The sequence below is a fragment of the Pristis pectinata genome, chromosome 1, assembly GCF_009764475.1.
Source record: "Pristis pectinata isolate sPriPec2 chromosome 1, sPriPec2.1.pri, whole genome shotgun sequence".
Lineage (NCBI taxonomy): Eukaryota > Metazoa > Chordata > Chondrichthyes > Rhinopristiformes > Pristidae > Pristis > Pristis pectinata.
The window spans coordinates 69,573,574-69,597,625 of record NC_067405.1 but is presented as its reverse complement, the minus strand read 5'-3'; the positions used below and the strand labels follow the sequence as shown (position 1 = coordinate 69,597,625).

General features: G+C 38.3%; 1 protein-coding gene across 1 annotated transcript in view; it reads left to right on the top strand.

The window, feature by feature from the left end:
- The window catches only part of LOC127568661 (double-stranded RNA-specific editase 1-like), a 235,057-nt gene that overhangs the window by 121,648 nt on the left and 89,357 nt on the right, over window positions 1-24,052 (top strand). The window contains 1 exon segment of the mRNA XM_052012664.1: window positions 21,423-21,449. Within this exon segment, the coding sequence (XP_051868624.1) occupies window positions 21,423-21,449 (27 nt within the window).

Below are 24,052 nucleotides of genomic sequence, written 5' to 3'. Positions count from 1 at the left end.
TTGGGACTGCCACATGCTTCTTGTGATATGTTTGTATTTTCATTCTAAGGGCCTTCCATCAAGTTCTATCATTGTGCTGATCTCAACACTCAAAATCAGGCACTGAGGACCATCAGCATCAGCACAATCACTATCACATTCTGTAATCTTGTGGCCTGGCATATTCTGCTAGCATTACAATCAAGCCAGGGCAAAGCCCTGGTTAAATAAGGAGTGCAGAAGGGCATTGTTGAGGAGTGTTCCTAAAAATGAAGTGAAAGCCTGACAAAGCTGCAGCATAGCACTGCCGGCATGCTAAACAGCAAGACATCCTGCAATAGACAGAGCTAAGCAGTCTTACAACTCAGTGGCTGCCGCATCCAGTCATGAATGGTTTTGGACAATTAAGCAGTTAAAATAAAGAGGAGGCTCCATCCCCATGTTCAGTGCTGGCATGGGCAATGACATTCATTGCTAGAAGTGTCATGAAGTCAAAGAGAAATAGCAGCTTTGGCACACCAAGTTCACAATAAACAGCAACCACTCATTTACATTAATTTAACATTAATCCCATTTTTTTAATTCTCCCTGGATTCTCCTCCACTTTCCCCAGATTCTCACACTCACCTACACACTTTGGGCAATTTACAGTGTCAAATTAATCTTCAGTGTTAAGTGGATGATCAATCTTGGCTCCTTGCTGAGGTCCTCGCCCATCACCGAAGCCAGTTTTCAACAAATTAATGTATAATAGATTATCTCAAGAAACAGCAGAAACTACTGGATATGGCAAAGGCAATGGATCTGGCAATGCTTCTAGCCAAGCTGTTTCAGTACAACTACAACACAGGCATCTACTGAACACTCTATGGAAAAATATCCTAGATATGTCCTGTCCACAAAAACTAGGACAAGTCCAATCCAACTAACTACCACCCAATCAGTCTACTCTTAATCTTGAGTAAAGTGATCTAAAATGTTTTCTATTCAGCACTGAGCAAAATCTATTCACCTTTGCCCGGTTTAAGTTTCATTACAATCACTTGGCTCCAGACCTTATCATATTCTTTAATTCAAAGAGCTGAATTCCAGAGGTATGAGTAACTGCCTTTAGCAAGAGCCCTGGTAAAATAAGTCAGTGAGTGTCTTGGGAGGGTACTCCAACGGTTGAAGTTACATCATGGACGACAGAAGATAGTTGTGGTTTTTAGAAGTTGTTAATTGCAAAGCCAGAACATCACTGCACGAGTTCTCAGGGTAGTGTCCTAGGCCCAACATCTTCAGCTGCTCCTTCAGTGATTTTATTGCAATCATAAGGCGATAAGTGAGGATGTGTGCTGAAGATCTTACAGTGTTCAATTCCATTCACAACTCCTCAGTAAATGAAGCAGTCCACACCTGCTTGTAGCAAGTTCTGGACAACATTCAGGCCTGAGCAAATAAGTGGTAAGTGACATTTATTTTACAGAAAGAGTCAGACACTGACCATCTTCAACAAGTCTAATCACCTACTTTCGACACTCGATAGCTTTACCATCACCAAGTCCCACACCACTGACATCCTGGGGGTCACTAGTTGACAGAAGCTCAAATGGACCTGCCACGTAATTACTGTAACTAACCAATGTAGGCTTGATGTACTCTGGCGAGTGATTCGTCTCCTGACACCTTAAAGCCGTTCCACTATCTACAACACACAAGCCAGGATGAGTGCATTTTAGGGTGAGTGCAATTTGAACAAAGCTAGAGAAGCTCAACACCATCCAGGTCAATGCAGCCTGCTTGATCAGAACCTCGTCCACCACCCAAATATTCACTTCCTCTGCCACTGTCACACTGTGGTTGCATTGTTTGCAATCTGCAATATGTATTGCCTTGGCAATACACCTAGGCAACTCTGGCACCTTACAAAGCTGCGAGGTTCCACCGGAAGTCACAATGAATACTGACTTGGAAATATACTAGCTGTTAATCCTGGAATCCCCTATCCAATGCTATTATGGTAGTACCTTCACCTGAAGAACAGCAGTAGTGCATGAAGGTCATTCACCACCTTAAGAGCAGTTAGGAATGGATAATAAATAATGCCTTGCCAGTGATGCCCACGCTGTGAAAAATGAGTTGAAAAATAAGAGGAACTGCCATGTAATATTCTACTTGGTTGCATCACTCGTATGGCCGGCTTTTTATGGTTTTATGGAGAAAACAGTAGCTTTCAACATTGATTTCAAGACAAATAAGCACCAGATCAAGCATTGTCAGTGTGTAGTTGAAGTCAATGCCCAGTCAGGAGTATTGTTGTGAAACCTGGTCCCAAACTACAATGGAACATAGGATCATAAGTAGACCATTCATTTCCCAAAGCTCACTTGGCTTTTTGGTTAGATTACCTCAAATACGATGTGCCTAGGAAAGGGAGAAAAAAAAGTGATAGCTGGCTGAGTTAGCAGTCTCAACACCAAAAACATTAAAGGAAAATGGAAAACAGAAAGGGGCATATGTTTTAAAAACTCGGAACCCTTAAGAAACACTAAAAAATCTTTTAAACACTTAATTTAAAAAGAAAAATTTAGCAACCAGTTGGAGATTTAATAAAATATTTTTAACCTAGCATCCTAGTTAAATATCATTTTAAAGTGACATACACTTACTTGAAACTCATATAGTCACTCACTTCCATTCAATCAAGGGGAAAAGGACAGTTACAATTCCTCTGACCTTGTGCATAATTCTTAATGTGCTTGCAAAATATTTTATCCAACTTTCTTCACCCATTCTGAATTCCATGGCAACATTTGGCTGACAGCAACTTTCGGGTTTCTGCTTGCATGTGAAGGGTTATACAGATTTTGTTATTAGTTTGACAGTGTCATGTCAGCGAATGCTGAAGGTATCATTAATAATTCCCCACAAAACTTGGGTCAATGTTTTAAGAACTATGATCAGATTACTGCATAGTCTTTCATGTTGTGAAGACATTACCAATACCAATACATGCAAGCCAACTTTTGTTATCTCACTTTCCCAGTTCAACCAAGGTGTCTCAGACCTAAAACTTTAATTGTTTCTCTTTCTACAGTTGCTGCCTGACTTTTTGAGTGTTTCCAGCGTTTTCTATTTTTATTCAGTTCAATTTTGTGTAATCTGTCCTCAAACTTATTTTCTCCAAGTATCATCTGGTGACTGCACTGCATTGCTCACTTAAAGCCTATATATTCTTGGTATATGATGAACAAGGCTTTCTATAGCTGAGGCATAACTTACCTTGCTTTGTGAGAATGTCTGTGTCTTTTTAGTCTTTATGATTGCTTTTTCTGCTTGCTTGTGAGAGTATAGTGATAATTGTATTGGATATTCAAATCACCTTGTTCTTCCACAATTTATAGTTTCTCACCATTTACACAATATTTTGACTTAACTTTCTTGGATCCAAAGTTGTTGACTTTTCCCTTACCCACATTTGAATTTCATTTGTAATAAAAACAGAAAGTGCTGGAAAAAGTCAGGAGGTTTGGAATCATCCATGGTAGGTGAAGCAGAGGTAAGGGTTTTGGGTAAAAGCTTTTCACACATTTTGAGACCGTGTCGTTACCAAATATGGTGAGAAGTTGAGATCTCAAAACAGGTTCAGAAAAAAAATTCTCCATGTCTTGTTATTGTGAAATCTCATTTGTGCCAGGAATTATTGGACATTGCTAAGATAGGAATTTTCTAAGTTGATTTAAAAAGGACTGTATAAATATTCTCATAAAATTTTCAAATGCAAAGGAAGACAAAGATGATGTCATAATCTGCTCAGTTATTATATGATCTTTGACGCTGTCTTCTGTTAATCAATATTTCCTTTCTTAGAATTACAGCACAAACTAAACATAATCATTTCCAACTGTTAATATTATGCATCACAAAATTAGGATGTGAGCTTTGAGATATTTCTTACTAAGTTGCCCTTTGATCTTCTTGCTCTGGTTGACCTTGCCTTATTCATTTCTTATTTTCTGAATGCTGTCCCTTACTATATTTCTACTTGTTTTAAACATCACTGTGTCTAATGATAACTACTTTCAACTTGAGATAGAGTAATATGTTCTTGTTCTTAAATGTATTTGAAAAATCTGATTTTTGTACACTTTCATATAATCGTTGTATAACTGCAGTTGTCACTACAATTTCTGTTAACATTTCATTCTAACTTTTAATTTTATTCTTCTGCTGAGTCATAATACACGATTACAATTTCAATTTGATTGTATTTGTTAATCTTTGCAACAGTATAATCAACAATTTTTGAGATTGGAGGGACTCTGTGCCATTGTGAATGATTGAGTTGTCTCCTTGTAACAGTTTAATTTGGTCTTTATAATTCCCCACCTGTAGTTGTTTATTAGTGTTTTGAAGTCTTTGGTGTAAAATATTCAAAAGCCAAAGTAATATAAAATTATGCAATGATAATTTTGTGTACAAGTGATTTCATGCCCCTGTGACAGTGCTTAAATAATCGGTTGTTACTTTCTTCAGCTTTTGTGTATTCATGTAATTAAATGGAGAAGTTATGTTTTAAAAACATCTTTGCAATTTGTCTAATGGTACAAATAAGATGTCTTTAATATATTAATAATTAGCAAGTACAATGTTACTTCAATCAAGCTGAATTTATTCTGAGCATTTGATTTACCCTTTTATTGTCATCTTTCTCACCAGTGTTTTGTAATCCTTATTACCTATTTTGTGTTTGTTGAACAAACAAATTTAGATTCTTTTCTATAGTTGTGGAATTGTAAAAAGAAAAGTTGTTTAATCAAGTTTCTTTTGAATTTTATTTTGAATTTGTTTTATTTCCTGCACAACTTGAAGTCACATTCTATGTTAAACACTGATTAGTACCAGTTATGGCTTTTAAATTCTGAAATATCTGGACACTAAGTGAATTCAAGGATATTGGGATAGGGTGGGAAAACGGAAGGAGTAGAATATGAGCCACAATATTTTTGAATGCTGGGGCAGGTTTGAGGACTCGTGTGCCTTACTCCTCCTGTTTCTTTTGTTCTTAGATCTACAATGCCTGTCTTTTGTATCTGCAACTTTTATTAAACTGCATTTTGAAATTTGAATCTTGGCAAGTTAAACCTTAAAAGGATCTTAGGATATCACAGCATGTATAAACGATTCATTCCTCTCAGGAAGTGGGGACAACAAATCTTTCTTAGCAAAATTACAAAATATTTCTCGTTTTTATGCAAATACTTTCAATTCATTTGTTCACCTATAATAGAGAGGCTTACAAATCAATTTACACAAGTAGCATGACTTTAAAGAAATGGGAACTACTTTGAAGTCTGGAAAGGTTAATGCAACTTACATGTTTTAAGGCAGGTAATATAAAATTTGTTGATATTTCTTTCCTCTGGTGAAGTAGAACTGTAAGGTCATCAAAAGAATGATTGCCATTAATGCCAAAGGGATTCTCTCTTTCCCAAGGGTACGTTGTGATTTACTTCTGTTTTTTTTAGTGTCCTAGTGCTCCACAAATATTGACGCTTACTGTTTGCTACCAACAGTTCATCCTAATTTTTACAAAAGCCATGTCTACCAGACAGTTGATTCATGGATGGCAATCAGTGTAAGCAAGCAAAAAACAAGTTTAAAAGTTCTGACCCTTCAATTAGTCCTGAATATCATCTGAGCCTTATACATAAATTAAGCAGCTAAAAGTATGCCAAAATGTTCCATTTAACTCTTACTTCATTTATGTATGGCACAAAACTATAGCAAAAATAATTTTCTGAGATGGGAAAGGCAAGCATATAGATTCTGGAAAGCTACAGTATGCCATTGATTAAGTTCACCTGTCCATTTATTGACAAATGGATCTGTTTGGTAACTTGTATCATCTGTAGCTCCATGAAAGAACTCTTGTGCTTGATTTTGAATGTTTTGAGTGCAAGTCCCCATTTTGGTTTGTAAGTGTGTTACCAGGGGTGCTGCAATATAGAACTACCTTGAAAACAAACTTCCCAACAGCTATTACCTTCAGTATGAAATTCAAGCTGGTGAAGGATCTGGACTGAGTCGATGCATTCTCTAATCAACATTGATAAGCATACACATAATATCACAGAAAACCTTAAGCCATTTAGCATAGGGTTTTAGCTTCATACAAGTCTCCTTCCATATGTTTCTGCTTGATGATAAATCATACTTCTTTTCCATCCTTCCTTACCCTTTCTTATCTAGCTTCTCAAATGAATCTATGCTGTTTGCTTATCTGCTTTCTGTGGTGGTGAGTTCCATATTTTCACTGGTCTTTGAGTAAAAAAAAGAGTTTCTACTGAATACTTGATATATTAATAACACTTATGTAATTTATGTGCTCCAGTTATGCACTTCCCACAGGTGGAAAGATTTTCTTTGTCTGCCCATCCCTTTTCTTTTAATACCTTAAAGCCAGATTACCACTCAGCCTACTCTTCTGTTTAAATAAGTTCCTTCAGTATTGGTATTATTCATGGTAAATGTGTTTACAATTACTACAATGTGTCTTGATCCATCATGTAACATGGATACCAGAACTGCATACAGTTTTCCCAAGTTCTGAACAAGGTTTTCAAATTCGTTCACTTTAGAGATGAACCTCAGTACTTAATAACAAAATGCTAGTAATACTCAGCAGGTTAGACAGTTTTTGAAGAGGGAAACAGAGGTAATGTTTCAGGTCAATGACCATTGTAGTTACTCAATCAAAACCATTCATGATTTGAAACACCTGTATCAAATCTCTGCTCCACCTTCTCTGCTCTAAAGAGAACAAGTCTGTCTGCATAACCAGGGTATTTTATTACAGTATTGTTCCACTAAATCATTTATGCATGCTCTCCAAAATTCAGTAGGTTCCTAAAGTGTGATGAAAGGTCATCAACTGTATTTTGTCACATTCTTCCTATGCATTAACTACAGCTCCAAATTTTGGTGTCAGCTCATCAGTAACTGGCCAGTCATGGAGTTGTGGGTATTGCTGGAGACAGACAGATATTGTTGGTCCTTGCTGGAGTATTTTGCTCTTCTCATCCTATGGTGCAAACAGAAATGTTGTATGATGTCCAGGTTTTGAAATTAGACTGTCATCACTTGCAACCAACTGAACATTAGAAAATGAACATTGGAAAAGTTTGGGGTGGCGAGGCATTGGTAGCAGTCATTGATGATGTGTTGCATTGTTTGATTTTTCATTGTTGTTGTTGCAAGCAGGACTTAATTTGAATTTTATTTGATATAAAATATGGCCACATTTATCTTGTGTAGTTCACATACAATTTTGGGGTTATTGCATAGAGATCCTAAACCAGGTACTAGTTTTGGGGGTCAGGAATGAGTATTGGGAGCATTAGTATTTTATTCTGAGTTTCATTGCTCATCACCATTTTGTTCAGTTGCGAACACCCTGTTTTTGGAAGGTTGCTGAAATTTTGGAAAGAATGCATAAGCAATTTATTTGAAAGGCATCAGTGATGTAACTTGGTTATGTGGAGAGACAAGACAAACTGGGGTTGGTAAAGTGGAGATTTAATTCATGTGTTCAAAATCATGAATGATAGGGTAAGTGCTGTGGCATATGAGTCGGTAACCAGTGGATATAAATTTAAAGTGAAGCCGAGGTAGCAAAAGAAATTCCCCTTCACAGTAAGGAGTTGTGATCTGACATGCTACTCCTGAAGGGGAGGAGGAAGTAGATTCAGCAGTAACATTCTAAAAGACATTAAAAAAATAGTGAAGGACACATTTTGGAAGGTTATGGGAAAAGAGCAGGGAAGTGAAATTGGCTAACACCATCAAAGAACCAACACAGACACAGTGGCTGAATGACCTCCTTCAGAGTTCTGGATTTCCATAATGTATAATGTGAACAACAAATACCAAAATCAAATATTAAGTGTATTGTATTTAATAATTAATTACTACTTGCTGTGAAATGCAGTAGAGGTATTTTCTTGTTGATGCTATTTGCAACAGAATATACAGTTAGCTTAAAACTGGGAAGGATTAGCTATTTCACCTTCTCTGGTTATTGACTTTCAATATTTGTTAATGTTCTACATTTCACATATTTGTGGCAATGAAGCATTGAATTTTTAGAATTCAAAATCATAGTTTCCTGTTAGGTTGATGTGAGCTTTTAGCACGATTGCTTGAATGTAGAACAGAACCAGAAATGTGTCTCTTTAAATGCTTTTCAACTTGTTAATTGTGGGCTAATGTTGCTGTATTGCACAGTTTCTCCAAACCCCACTGGGAAGTGCTTAACCTCTGCCTGTTTCCATGATACAGCACAGGCAGCAAAATAGAACTGATATTGTGGTTACAGAGAGGAGAGGAGCTCAGGGACCTTGGTCTAAATTAGACTTGTCAAAATGATTTTACAGCAGCTGGCTCAAAAAGAAAGGCAGAACTAAATATGCCAAAATATGAATGTAAAAGCATTTAATTGTTTCATTTCTACGATTTGATTTCCTTGCGTGAAATTTATTGACAGAGGTGTCAGATGGACCAACTAGATTTCCCAGGAATTTATTGAATTTGATTTCGAAAATGTGAATACTTATGCTACAGAATTCTCTTGAATTTTCTTTTAATCAGATATGATTTGTGCATGCATGTGTGTGTGTAAGTGCGACAACTCGAAGAAAAATGTAGGGAGCAGCTCCTAAACTACATGTGTTCTTTTTCAACATCACGGAAGCCTTTGAATTCTTCAGTCAGGTGGGACTGTGGAACATCCTTCTTGCCTTTGGCTGATGACAGAATTTCATTTCTATCTTATGCTTGTTCCATGATGTCATGTAAGCTGTAATATTAATCATTTGGTCTACAACAGGACCATTCTGAGTGAAGACTGGTCAAGCAAAGCTCTGTCATTACCCCCACACTTTTCTCCATCTTTCTTGCTGCAATGTTGTATCTCACCAACAAATTTTCAGACGGAGTTGAGCTGATCTTCAGAACTAATAGCTGGATGTTCACCCTCCAGTGGACGAGCTGCAGTATGCAAATTACTCTTGAATTTGCTCATACTCAGAAACTGAACTGCAAGCTGTTGTCAAAGCTTTCATTGAAGTATCTGAGAAGATGAGCCTTACACTCAATATCTGGAAGAAAAAAGTCTTCCACCAATTGCACCACATTGTGCTTTGACTACAAAGGCTCACAGCAAGATCTTGGAAAACAGGGACCACTTGCCTTATCTCAGGAGTCACCTCTCAGCAAAGGCAGATATTGATGATAAAAGTCACCACCACCTTTGGTCAATTGAGGAAAAGGATATACCTGCTCTTCTATGTTTCTGAGACCTGGACTACCTTCAGCAGGTTTCTCAAGCCACTGGAAAAATACCACTAGCACTGGAAAAAAACATTCATAGAACCCTCAATTCATTGAAAACTCTAGCAAACCAATGTCGGTGTCCTCTCTTGGGCAAACAATTTGCAACATTGTGAAGCAGAAACAAAGCCAAAATTAATAAATAATATCATACAAAAAGCTGGCAATCTGAAAATTCTAAAACCTGTGTGACAAAAGAATGCGAGGGAATTCAAGATCCATGTCCACTCCAGAAATGTGATGGTATCTGAAAACATTGGAAATGTTCAGCAGGTTAGGCCTCTTCTGTGGAAAGAAAAATAAAGTTAATGTTTCAGATTGATGACCTTTCATCAGAATGCCTCATATAAGGTATCTCCTCCTTGGGTAGTACCTTGAGGTTGAGGATGACTTGCTTCTACTGAGTGAAAGATGCTTGTGCATAATCACTTTCAATGTAGGGTGGCTGCTACATACAGCTACCACGTGGTCTTGGCAGAGTCTTGATCCAGTGGTAACGAGCTTCTAATCCTATGACCTTTATCCCTTTCAGGTGAAATGTAAAAACTATCAAAAGCTGGGTGTCTGTTAACAGCAGATCAGAGAGAAACTGCAGAGAACTGAGACACAGGAGACCACAGATGCTGGAATCTACAACAAAAACTGAGCAGCTAGAGGAACTCAGTGGGTCAGGCAGCATCATTGAAGGGAAATAGTCAACATTTCGGATAGAGACCCTTCATCTGAACCTGACTCGACCCGACTGTTCACTTTCCTCCACAGATGCTTCCTGGCCCACTGAGTACGTCCAGCAGCTCGTTGTTTTTTTACTGCAGAGATCAGATTTGCTTAATAGTTTATATGTAGTCATTGGATTGTGGGTGGTCAAACCTTTAAAAGTTAACTTGTCTGTTGTCTCTAATGAAGTTGCCAAACCCCTTTAATAAGAAATAATCCACAATGCAACTGTCAAAACCATCAGCATATTACTCTACACGCACACATTTCTTCTTCTTCCCAGACAGTCCTTAGGGTGACTTTATTCACTCTGATTTTGTCGGTTCTGAAATAGCCACTGGGGTCACTGTGGGAAATGCAGACTCTTCAATAGATGGGGTGAGAGGTGGCTGACGAGGGGGGGCGGGTGGATAGTTCGTGAGGTGATGTGCTCCTTTTACTGCTTACACAGGCCTTTGTGTGTTCCTGATGCGTGGCCTTGAGGTTTTTGGTACCATTCCGAATCATGCATCAGAGGTTCTCAAAAGTCAGTGAGGAGACCGCAATTTTTTCAAGGAGGCTTTGAGAACATTATTGCATCTTTTCCTCTGCCTGTCTGGTTATCTATTCCCAGGGCAGAACTTGGAATGGAGCACCTGTTTTGGAAGTCTGATGTTGCGCATGCAAATGATGTAGCCTGCTCTACATAGCTGACTGAGAGTAACTAAATCCTACGTTAGGTCCCATGGAATCCAGGGAGAGCTAGTTTGGTGGATTCAAAATCAGAGATAGGAAGCAGAGGGTGGTGGTTGAAGGTTGTTTCTCGGAATGGAGGCCGGTGACAAGTGGTGTGCAGCAGAGGTCAGTTTTGGGACCATTCTTATTCGTTATTTATATAAATGATTTGGATGCAAGTGCACAGGCTTGATCAGCAAGTTTGCAGATGACACAAAAATAGAAGATGTGGTTGATAGTAAAGAAGGTTATTATAGATTACAGGGGGATCTTGATCAGTTAGGGAAGTGGGCCGAGGAGTGGCAAACGGATTTCAATACAGATAAGTGTGACGTGATGCATTTTGGAAAGTCAAACCAGAGTAGGACTTGTACAATGAATGGTAGGGCACTGGGGAATGTAATGGAACAGAGAAACCTCGGAGTACAAGTGCAGAATTTGTTGAAAGCGGTGTCACAGATAGACAAGGTGGTTAAAAGAAAGGCATTTAGCATGCTGGCCTTCATCAGTCAGGGCACTGAGTATAGGAATTGGGACATTATGTTGCAGTTGTATAAGTCCTCGTTGAGGCCGTACTTGGAGTACTGTCTACAGTTTTGGTCACCATGTTATAGGAGAAACATTGTTAAACAGGAAAGAGCGTAGAAAAGATTCACGATGATGTTGCCAGGTCTAGAGGGCCTGAGTTGTAGGGAGAGATTGGCCAGGCTAGGTCTTCCTTGGAATGTTAGAGAATGAGGGCAGACCTTATAGAAGTGTTTAAAATTATGAGAGACATAAATAAGCGGGCAGTAACAGTCTTTTCCCCAGGGCAGGGGAATCCAAAACCAGGGGGCATAGATTTAGGGTGAGAGGGGAATGATTTAAAACTGACCTGAGGGGCAACTTTTTCATGCAGAGGGTGGTGAGTATATGGAGTGAGCTGCCAGAGGAAGTGGTTGAAGAAGATACAGAGGTATCATTTAAGGAGCACTTGGATAGGTACATGGAGGGGAGGGGCCTGGAGGGATATGGGCAGAACGCAGGAAATTTGGACAGGCTAGGCGGACAATGTGGTTGGCATGGACTTGTTGGGCCGAAGGGCTTGTATCCGTTATATATTGCTCTTTGACTCTAGAGAAACCTAGTTTAATTATACTTGTCCTTGGAAGAACAGGAGGAGATTGGAGTATTGTTGCGACTGACTAAACTAAGCCATACGGAACCTGTAACTGGAAGATACAGTAGTCCTTATTAAACACAGCAGTTCTTCTGGAGAGAACTTTGCTCTCCTCACACAATGTTTTATACTTTATGAGTACAAAGACAACAATAAATGATTAACTACAGTTTCAATGGCTATAATCACCTACTTTAACATTTTGAATGTAGACAAGTTACTTTGCAGAATGACATATTTACAATGGGAAAACATCCCAACTCGCAGAACCCCTTTAAATATTCAAATACTAGTATCTGGTCCAAGAGCTTGTAAGCACAAACTCCAGACACCCGAAGTATACCTCTTTTGTTATGGTGTTGAACTGTACTGTACAACTAGCCAGAATATTAAGGCACAAAACAGACCTGCCCTGAACTGTGCATTAACTGGCAGGGATACACCTTTAATGATGCAGTGATGAATTAATACAGGAGATGTCCCATACCCAACAATTGGTTTTGGTGACCCCAAAGCATTAGGTAAAGTTAAATTGTGAACAGGTTTTATTTCCTGAAGACTGGTTCTGCAGTCTCTTGTGTCCTCATTTTAATTAATATCTGCTATCCATAATTTCATAACTCCAGAATAATCCCTAACAGAATGAAGTAGTGACGTATTTGGTTGTGAGTTCACTAGTATGTACAGATTTTTTATTTTTGTTATGGATTCTCCACTGCTGCCCATGTAGTTAGAATTTGATATACTTTAAGCATTTTAAGAGTGAGATGTGTTTTAAACAAAAATAAGATATTAAATACTGATAGTAATTCTTAATTTATATAGATGATTCATATCTGTTATCAAGTTTGATGTTGCAATATAAAGTTTCTGTCTCAGAAATTTAATTATACACTGTGTATTTATACACAATGCATTTGAAAATGCATGCACATTTGCACATATATCTCAAAAACACAGACATTATGCAAGAATCAGGCAGTTCGTAAAATTTGCTTGCCAGTAGATTCATTTAAGGGCCTCAGTCCGTCAGCTCAAAGCCCAGGCAGTGATGTAATAAGTGTGGAAATAATGGGTTGCGCTTGCACCACATATTCTCATATCCAATATTAGGCCTGGTGTTTCTGTGGTTTTGGGTGTAATAAGCAGGAGCTCCTCTTACATGTAATGGTACTCCTGTGCAGGGCTGATGGAGGGAAAGGGAAGTGGCATGGATAGAGCATTTGGGCATAGTTATCTCTTGAGATTTTACAGTGATAAAAATAAAAGGAAGAGTGTGATAACCTTCAATGCATAATGCTTATAGTCGGAATGGGCAGCTCACACATGTACAGATACATAGAGATAGAGAATTCATAGCTGTAAGAGAAGAAGGCATGGCATGAGAAGGTTACCTATATACCTCCTTATCCTGTCCTTTTTTGCCTATGACACTTGTCGTGGCCTCGCACCACTCACTTTTTTCCTATCCACACAATTGCCTGAACACTCTGGTCTATTATTCAACCCGTTGTTCCACATATGCCTTTTGCAATCGAAGTTCCACAATATGACTGTCTCTCATCTAAACTCCTACCTCTCCAATCTGTGAGTTCACTTGTTTAAAAAAAAATTCTGTTGAAATTTTTGGTCACCAGTCCATCTGTTTGCTTCTTTAACTTACTGACCATGTTTGCCATGTGTCACTGTGAAGGACTTCACGTTTTCAACATTAAAACCAAAAGTTGCCTTTATGTTAATTGGTTGTGCCGTGGGAAGCCTCATCTTTTTGTGTTCTCTATTGAGGTTCGCTTCCTTGTTTTTGAAGGGCTGATTGCATTCATCATCCAGTGACCCACTTTTTCCTCTTGATAACCCAACATACAGAGTTTGCAGATCATGGGATGAATTTGCTGATTCAATTTAACTTGGACGAAAGAACAAGAATTTTAAATTTATGCTGTTGCTAATTGTAGGTAATTCAGTAAAAGGGGCGATAGTTGAATGAGGACTTAATACAACTTGGGATACCAGCAGAAGAGGTTTGGATAAGTCTGGATGAATCTTTCTGATTAAGATTACAAACTTGGCCAGCTCTGCAATGTCTGTCCAGCAAAGCTGCAGAAGTTATCTCGCTAAATAGATGTTTGAGTAGAGCCTGGTTGTATGCCCTTCTGACATTCATATTCACCTCTTTAAAAATGACATCGCTAGACCTGTCCAGTGAGAAGTTATGTAATAGTCCTTCACTGAAGAGCTAACAAACCTAATGCAGCTGTTTCCAAATAGAACAATGTAGCCTTCTACCTCTAGCAGATATGCAGTTGCATTGAGAAGTAATTGCTCTATACTTCTGCACAGCAAGCAGGCCATATTCCTGCTGTTACATGAATAAGCCATTTATACAGGGTCCCTCTGCCAATAGAACACATTTGTTGTGCTGTATTAAGTTTGGCATAATCTCCATGTTTATATGTGTAAGCACCTTCTACTTAGTGATTGCAGTTTGTTCTGTGGATGAGATTGTACACTTTATGGGTTTCAGTTGTTCATGTTTATATTCAGAAATGACACTATGCACAACTGTATCACAAAAACATTTTCGATTCCATGTGTTTTTTACTTTTACTTTCCTCGTCTTTCCTGCATGTATTCACAAGATACTTTTCTCGTCTTAGCCAGTTCCTCCAGATCCAGGATAATTTTGTCCCATTGCCTACTGTCTCAGCCTTTAGTGGTATAGGCCGCCACAGCTTTGCAAGGTACAGGTGACCCTTTCATTATTGGGGGGGTGTTCCCAGATAACGTAACACAAGGCCATGTCATCTGCGCATGCATCAAGAAACTCGAGTTGAAAAATAATTAATTTTTGTGTTTATTTACTTTTTACAAAAATTCTGTGACAGCAAATTTTATTCTATATCTCAAATTTTTGGGTAGCGACTTGTGAATTCTGTGAGAGCGAATTCTGTTACCTGAACAGCAGTAACGTAGGGTTGCCTGTGCTCACAAAGCTGTTGCAAATATATTTTGTAGCAATGGTATATTTAAAGTGGTGGATGGAATACCAGTTGACCATGCTGCTTTGCCTGAATGGTGTCAAACTTCTTGATTGTTTTGGAGCTGCACTGTTTTGGGACATATTCTACGTGCCTTGCAGATGACGGATAAGTTTTACCTTCAAGAGGTAAATCGTTCAATACTCATCTTGTGACCTTTTTAGTAGTTACTGTATTTATATGCCTGTTCAATTAAGTTTCTGGTCATTGTTGGCCCCCAAGATGTTAATGGTGGTACATTTGAAATTGATGGTACTGTTGAATGTCATGGGAAAATTACTAGATTTCTTCTTGTTGGAAATGACCATTGGCTGGCGATGTGTAACACAGATGATATTGCCATCATCCTATCTGTTCTCAGGAATGTAATAGAAGATATAATTGATGGTGTTGCAAGATGGCACTTGCTCTCCAATATCATTCCCTATGTTGCATTTCACCAGAACCATATATCTCAAGGTCTCATCATATCCTTGGCCCAAACACCTGAATTACAGAAATGAGGGGAGAGTGACTGCCCTTGACATCAAGACAGCATTTGATTGAATGTGACATTAGGAGCGCTGGTAAAACTGTTGTCAGTGACTACCTATGATTGGAGTCATATCTTGCACAAAGGGAAATGGTTGTGGTTGTTGGTGGTTAATAATTCCAGCCCCAGGACATTACTACATTTCCTTAGGCCAGTGTCCTAGGCCCAACTATCTTCAATTGCTTCATTAGTAACCTTGTTGCCATCATAAGGGAGTAGGTGGCGATGTTCACTGATGAATGCACAATATTCAATTCCATTTGCGACTCATCAGCAAATGAAGTCATCCATGCCATCATGCAGGAAGTCTTTGACAACATTCAGGCATGTGCTGATAAGTGAAAAATAATAATTGTCCCACGTAAGTGTTAGAAAACTACCATCTCCAACAAGAGAAATTCTGATCAACACCCCTTGATATTAGTGACATTATCATCGCCAATTTCCCCACCGTTAACTGATAGGAGGTCACTTTAGACCATAAACTCCACGAGACCAGCCTCATAAATACTGTGCTTGCAAGAACAGGTTAAGGGCTGGGTATCCTGTGGCGGCTGACTGCCCAAAGTCTTTCTACAGTCTATAGAATTTAAATCAGGAACATGATGGAATACACTCCACTTAGCTGGATGAATGCAACTTCAACAACACTCAATAAATTCAACACAGTCAACGCAAAGCAGTGTACTTGAATGGGACCCCATCTACCTATTCCCTCCTTCGTTCATTCTCTCCACCATCCATGCTCTGTGGCTGCAGTATATGCCATTCACATATGCACTGCATTTATTGAGGCTACTCTGGGGCCACCTCCCAAACTCATGACCTCTTATCATAAAACATGAGAAAAGGCAGCAGATTCACAAGAATTCTGCCACCTATAGGTTCCCTTCCAAGTCATACACCATTCTTACTTGGAAATGTACCTGTGTTCCTCATGATCATAAGGTCTAAATCCTAGAGCCCAATATCCAGTAGTGCTCATCTGAAGATCTGCAGCAGTTCAATAAGGTGGCTCACAAGGGCAAGTAAATATTGGCCTTGGCAATGATGCCTACATCCCAAAAAATAAATAAAAACAGCTTGAATGTGGTAAGAGTTTGATGCATATGGGCATGACTGTCTGGTAATCTGAAGAATTGCAAATGGAACTGAAGACTTCACTGTCATCAGCAAACATCGCTATTTTTGGTCTTATGATGGATGAAGCATGCAGTTTGAAGTGCTTCATTATCTGAGGGCTTGCAAATGGAACTAAGATCTCAGCATTTGTCTGATTTTCCTGATCCTAATCACTGCACCTAAAGCTTTACTTAAATGAATTTGAAACATGGTTGCAGGCATCAGCATTTTCTTCTCACCAATATACACTCTGTCTTTCTGTTCCCTAGTGAACTGGTATTCTGAGAAACTGAACAAAACCTTCCTTCTGTGTGGTTTGAGGGAATGTAATATGGTTTTGGAGGGCTATTCATCATCTCTATTTTGAGCCCTGTGGACTGCTGAATGTTGATTTTTCCTTACTTAAAATAAGTCTGAGTTTTGGCAGTTTTTTCTCTAAAAGTTACACTTTTCTCAAGTTTAATTGACCTTGTATTTATATAGTGCCAAAGCATTTTACCGATCAATAATTGGCTAAAAATAAGCAATATTGTATTCAGGTACCCCAAGCAGGTGGTTATATGGATATTGCATATTATAAATTAATTAAATCCTGTTTAAAAACTACCATAGGGTTATTATCAATTAAAGAGCTTAACAAAGATGCTGGCTTTTTTTTGTTATTTTGATGCTTTATGACAGCTGCATGCTAAAATGTATGTTATATGGTGCAAGATGTCAAAGATTAATGGTGGAATCTTAAGCTGCATTACATAGAGCTACAATAGCAAATTTAGGTCCAGAATGAATTGCCAGGGTGTTTCAAGTGTAATCTACTTCAACCTCAGGTAATCACACTTGAACATCCCTTGATCGTACTTAAAAATTTCTTGATCATACTGAAAAATCACTTGACCATGCTTAAAAATCTCTTGGCCATGCTTAAAAATCTCTTGTTTGTACTTGAAAATGTCTTAACCATTGAGAAGGTTTGTTGAGATTTCTAACACTAACAAATCTGAAGTCCCATGAGTGCTTTTGGGTTGGTATGAATTTAGCCCTCCAGGAAATTCCTGATGCAACTATATGACTCTGTCATGATTTTGTTCTAATCCAAGCAGTGATGTGGGCAATTGTGAATTTGAATTGACCTCACTTCTATTTTTTTTATGATATTAGACCTAGTTGTCCATTGGTACTGGGAATATGACAAATTGCCTAGAAATAGGTACAAGAGGCAGAATTGGTTTTTCCATGGTTTTGTGTATACAGCAATGACTCTGGTGAAGGATTTCAGTTTTTTAATGGGTACAGATTTGGTAACGTCAGTTGCTGGGAAAGAGTTCAACAAGCGGGGAAATTAAATTGGTCAAAACATTACACAGAAACATTGGAAAAATACAACACGGACAGGCCTTTTGGCTCACTATGTCTGCACTGGCCATGATGCCAAATTAAACTAATCCCATCTGCCTGCACACCATTTCCTGCCTGTTTATGTGTCTCTAAATACCTCTTAAACATTGCTATAGTATTTGCTTCTACCACTTCCCTTGGTAGTGCGTTCCAGTTAACTACCACTCTCTGTAAAACAAAATTTGCCTTGCAAATCTTGTTTTAACTTTCCCCCTCTCACCTTAAATCTAAGCCTGCTAGCATTTCACATTTCCATTCTGGGAAAAAGACTCTGACTATCTACTCTATCTAAGCCTCTCATAATTTTATATACTTCTAGCAGCTTGGTCCTTAGTCTACAGTGCTCCAGAGAAAACAATCTAAGTTTGTCCAATCTCTCCTTACATCTAATACAGTTCAATCCAGGCCACATCCTGGTGAAGCTCTTCTGCACCCTCTTCAAAGCCTCTACAGTTCTGGGAGTTATTGATCATTTCTAAAGTAAGCATCAACATAGCCGCTGCTTTTACTCTGGAGTTAGTATAATTTTCTTTGTTAGCACAAACAAGTAGACAATGAGCTATTGACCTGACCATTTAATCAGTCCCCAGTTCAATTTTAGAAATCGTGGCCAAATAGGATTTAACAAATCAAAAGCTTGGTTGTCAACAAAGTTGTAATGGTCCAGATCTGCAATTATAATTGAGTAACTGCAAATATTCTGGGGAAAACAAACTTGTGTGGCACTGTACGTAGTTTTGTAGATGTATTAATTTATATTTTCAGGTTTTCTTTTCCAATTGGGAATGTGGAGCATTCTAAATTACAGATTCCTTTCAAATTACCTCTTTTGCTCACTACATCCAATAGAGCACGCCCTATTTCAAGTTATAAATGGCAAGTAATGTGAATTAGAAACCTATGATTTTTATGGAGACACAAGATATTACAGATGCTGGCACCTGGAGCAACACACATAAGATGCTGGGAGGAACTCAGCGGGGCAGGCAGCATCTATGGAGGGAAATGGACAGTTGACGTTTTGGATCAAGGCCCTTCCTGGTAGACTGGCCAGTTCAACAGTTGAACAGTTCCAGCCCTGGAGTTGATATGCTGGTGATTATTATAAGATTCAATATCAGCTTTTGCTTAACTGCAGTGCTGTTTACTCCCACTTACTGATCTTACTCATTCAGTAATAATGGCCAACACAAACATAAACTGGCCTCCCCACACCAAAAAACATTTCCCTGCACATTTCCCAAATCTGCTGCAAAGACAATTCATTGTTGCTTGCTAAGAACTGCATCAAAGAGCAGGCTTATATGATTTATTTTTCCTTGTCTAATTAAATAAATTTCTATTTGGGTAGAAATGTTAGAGTGACACTTAACTGAAACTTATCTGCAGAGACAGCAGTTTCTCAGGAGAACCTGTAGTGTTTAGTTTAACTGATGTGATGCCTCTCTTTAGTTACTGATAATACCTTTTGATTACTTATTCCAAATTGATTTGAAATAAGATAGAACATGTTCAGTAGTTTAGTTCTGGTCACATTTATTTTGACAGTGTTTGAGACTGAGCAGTGTGAGAGAGAAAGCAACCCACTTCAACCATGTTGGATAGTACTGATTATACTCTTCTTGCTATTCTTGTTTGCCTTTAACTTGTGCACATTTATCCCTCTGCAGTGAAGTCTAATTGTAACTGCAGAGCATTCAATTTCTGTACATTTGAAAATGATTTGAACGAGGTGACAATGAAATTGAAAAAATACAAATTTATGTGCGTTAAAAGTACTTTTACATTAAATGGAGTTAATCAGTGTACTTGACAATGGAAGTAATTTTGACAAATTCCTGGAAAGCAGAGGGATTCAGCTATGTTAATTATAATGCACAACTGTCGAGCAGCAGCGTTATAAAGTCATAGAGTTATACAGCATGGGAATAGGCCCTTCAGTCCAACTTGTCCATGCTAACCAAGTTGCCTACCTAAGTTCGAGTTGGGACAAAAGAAATTAGAGGCTGAATGAGAGCAAACCCAGTTAAGATAGAGAGTGTGTGTATGTGTGTGTGGGGCGTGCTTACGTCAATAGAAGATAAAGGACGTAATGACGTGGTTGAAGAAGAAGAAGTCAGAAGAAGGAGAGAGAGAGAGAGAAGGGAGAGAGACACCAGCCTGCTTGTTTTCTCTATCGATGGATGAGAAACAATAACTGTGTTTGCCACTGAAATCCATGTATGGAAGTTGGAAGTAATCCGGTGGAGTTCACTTTGTTGCTGACCTGTAGAAGGAAACAGGTATTTGTGTGTGGACGACCACGGTTCGGATGCTTTCGGGGTGAGGAAGTCACTACCGAGTAAACACTGAAGTGTCGTTTGGGTTCCATAGAGGAACATTTGGATTTCGTGTGTACTCTCTCTATGTTTTTCTACATCTACATCTTATCTTCAGACAACGGTGGTTGTTGAAGAAGCCCTTGCTCATGTTTCACCTTATGGCTTGCGGAACTGAAGTTTAAGAACCATTCCGGAACTGGGAGTTTTGGACTTTGCCACACCCACACACACACGGAGAGTTTAACATTTTTGAATTCTAACATACTAACATTTTTACTTTTATTTTACGTATTATCATAAGTAGTAATTAATAAAATAGTTTTTAACACTGAATCATGCTCAGTGTGTTTCTTTTGTTGCTGGTTTGTGACATTTGCCTGCATTTGGCCCATATCCCTCTAAACCATTCCTATCCATGTACCTGTCCAAATGTCTTCTAAATGTTGTAATTTTACCCGCCTCCAATTCCTCTGACAACTTGTTCTACATACCCACCACCCTCTGTGTGGAAAAAGTTGCCTGTCAGGTCCCCTTTAAACCTTAACTATACCCCTTATGATTTTATATACATCCCTCGAAATTTTTGAATCAGTGCCATCAAGTCCATGTCCTTGGGACTCTTATCAGTCAGCATCATTCCCACTCAACATTCAACCCCTAATCAAAATCTAGTTTCTCCCTCTAACAATGTCAGAGTACAGTGCCCATCACACATTACTGCTTTCCCAACCAGTGGAGCTACAAAATTCAGTGAATGATTGATAGAGCAGGGGAATTTGATTTCCAAAGTACAAGAAGGGATTTGTTCAATCACTGTCAATTATTGGCATTGAATGTTTTCATTATAAGGAATTGTGTCTTCCAATCGATCTTCTTAATAATTGATCCTACCTATTTTTAGTCTGTTTGTAAAATAATAGTTTCCAATCAGTGGTTAAAGTTTAATACGATCACTATTTTTTAAAATAAAATTATCATACGCTCCCCAGGTTTTCTACCACAATGGAATTGGCATAATGTTATTTTTCACATATTTTGAAGTCTAACTGTTCTTTTCTTACCCCTTTCTTTAGGAAACCGTAGCAAATCCATGGCTGAAGGTATGTGTTGAACCTTAGCTGTTTTCCTAAATATTTTGTATGACCTTTACGAAAACAGTGTTGTGAAGATGCACCATTAATCCCCATTTGTTTTGTGTTTATGAATTGTGGGGAGCAGGTGGGAGTTAGGGGCCCAGTTTGTTATTCTTGGTTATAATCTGCCAGTAGTACTGGATCTACTTCATGATAGGTTGGGACAGTGTGATTAGAGGACGCAAAAGTGGACACTGTTCTGGGGAAAATGGGGAAAACAGAAAGTGGCCAAAGACAAAGGAGCATTGTTAGATGCCCTGTGAAGATGCGTGGAGTGAAAGGCAGGTTGTTTTGGAGGAAATCTCAGGGCACGCCTTTTGAATGTGGTGTTTATAAGCAAAGGTGAGCAATAATTTATTGTCAAAATATTTGGAGTGTCATGAGGGGAGTGTCATGAGGAAAGTGTCAGTCAGATCTGTTGAAGCAGGGCTGTCAAATGAATTGTGGCATGAGGGTGGATCTTGAAGAAGATTTGTGAATGGGCAGAGCTGGCAAGTTTTGACAACAATGGAAGTAACTGTGGGGGAAGAATTGGAGCCCTGAATAAATTGAGAATTCTCACAGAATAACAATTTTACTCCCTTGCTGTGCAGGTTCCATAAACACTTCACTGAGTAATGACAAAATCATTAGTGATGTTCAAAAAGACAGGTAGATGGTATGATTATAAGCCCTATTGGATAAAAAAAACTTAAGTATTTGATTAGTGTTAATTACTTCAAGAATGCATTTACCTGCTCTTTAGCTAGCATATTGATACCACACACGTACATTTCACATGACTTTGTCAATTCAGATTTAACATAAGGTTTTCACACTGAATGATAGTTCCTTTTCCATTTTATGTCACATCTTTTAAGTGCAAATTTACTTATTTAAGTCTGCCTTTGAGAAAGCATTTTTCTTGTAGTTGCCACTGATTATTCCTATGGCAGCATTGGTTTTAGTGCCAGCTTACAAATCAAGATATCAGGAAGTTCTGCATAAAACATAGCTCTTTTCTGAAATGAACACAGAAAATGCTGGAAAAATTTAGCAGGTCAGGTAAGATCTGTGGAAAGAGAAACAGTTTAATGTTTCAGAAGATCCTTCATGAGAACTCTTACTTTCCATAGATTCTGCCAGACATGCCGAGTTGTTTCAGCAGTTTTGTTTTCAAGAAAATATCAGTATCAAAGAGTATTACAGCATGGAAACAAGCACTTTGGCCCAATTTGTCTGTGCTGACTGTATTGCCCCAGCGAGCTGGTTCCATCTGCACATGTTTGGCCCATAGCCCTCTAACCTCTCCTATCCATGTACTTACCTAGATGGCTTTTAAATGTTGCTAATGTGCCCACCTCAACCACTGTTTCTGGCAGCTCATTCCAAATGCACACCACCCTTTGCGTGTGGAAGCTGCCCCTGATGTCCCTTTTAAATGTCTCGCCTCTGATCTTAAACCTATGCCCTCTTGTTTTCAGCACCCCCTTTCAACATCTCATTTTTTTTTGATTTTCATTAGTATTTTCTGTCTCTCAAGTCCTGCTGTTGAAGGAGCAGGAGAAATCCTGCAGAGAGTGCTATGCTAGTTCTAAAAAATGAACATTTTCATTAAAGTTACCACTGTGATTTGCTGAAACAAAAGGATTTTAATGTAATTGTTTGAAATTAAGGAATGAAGGGAATGTAAAAGAACAGTCTATTTTTCTGGAAAAAAGCCTAAAGGTTTTTCCTTTATGGTGTGGTGTGAATGTGGTGTATTTCAAACTGACAAGTCTTGGGGCACTTGTGTTTCAGTGTGCCCAGTATAGTAATTTTAATGTAAGTGGTTTGTGGAAAAGTAAATTAAGCTAGTTACAAACTTTTTAATAATTATGACTGCAAATATGTAATGTGAAAGCCGCCTTCTTAACTGTAATCCATATGGGAACATTTAATGTTACTCAAATGTAATATAAGTATTAGAAAGCTGTTGGAGCCTCACACGAGTCTTTGCTTGTAAGCGTGGAAGAGAAGAGTTGAGAGAAAGTTGGAGAAATAAAGATTGGGTCATACAGTGTATTAAAAGTATTAGCCCATTAGCTGGATAGAAATGGTCAGCATTGTCTTTATAAAATTGTGCTATGTCTTTCAGCTAAGGTCAGACTAGATTTTAAATCTGTGCACCAACTATTGAAAGTAAATTAGGAATTTTATTTTGCGAAGTTGCACTGAAAGATTAAATATTTTGTAGTTTGGCAAGATCAGATTCCAATGGAGTTGAGTTCAGACATTATGATCGTGTTCTGGCTCTTTAAAGTGAATAATAACTCAGAGCCACAGCTTTAAGGAACACCATATGTCCAAATTGCATCATATCTGGTGACAGATCCACACTTTATAAGCAAACAGAATTTGTTTTATTGCCTTGCTTTCATCAAAGTCATAAATATCCGTGTAAATGTCCATTCTGTAAGTTTTTTTTCCTGTAAAATTGCACAGAAGTATGAAACTAGTTGAGACTAGAATAGCAGTAACCTATGGAAAATGTTACTAAAATTCAGCAAACTGGCATGTGTTGAACAGTTGTAATTTTATTTTATTGTAGA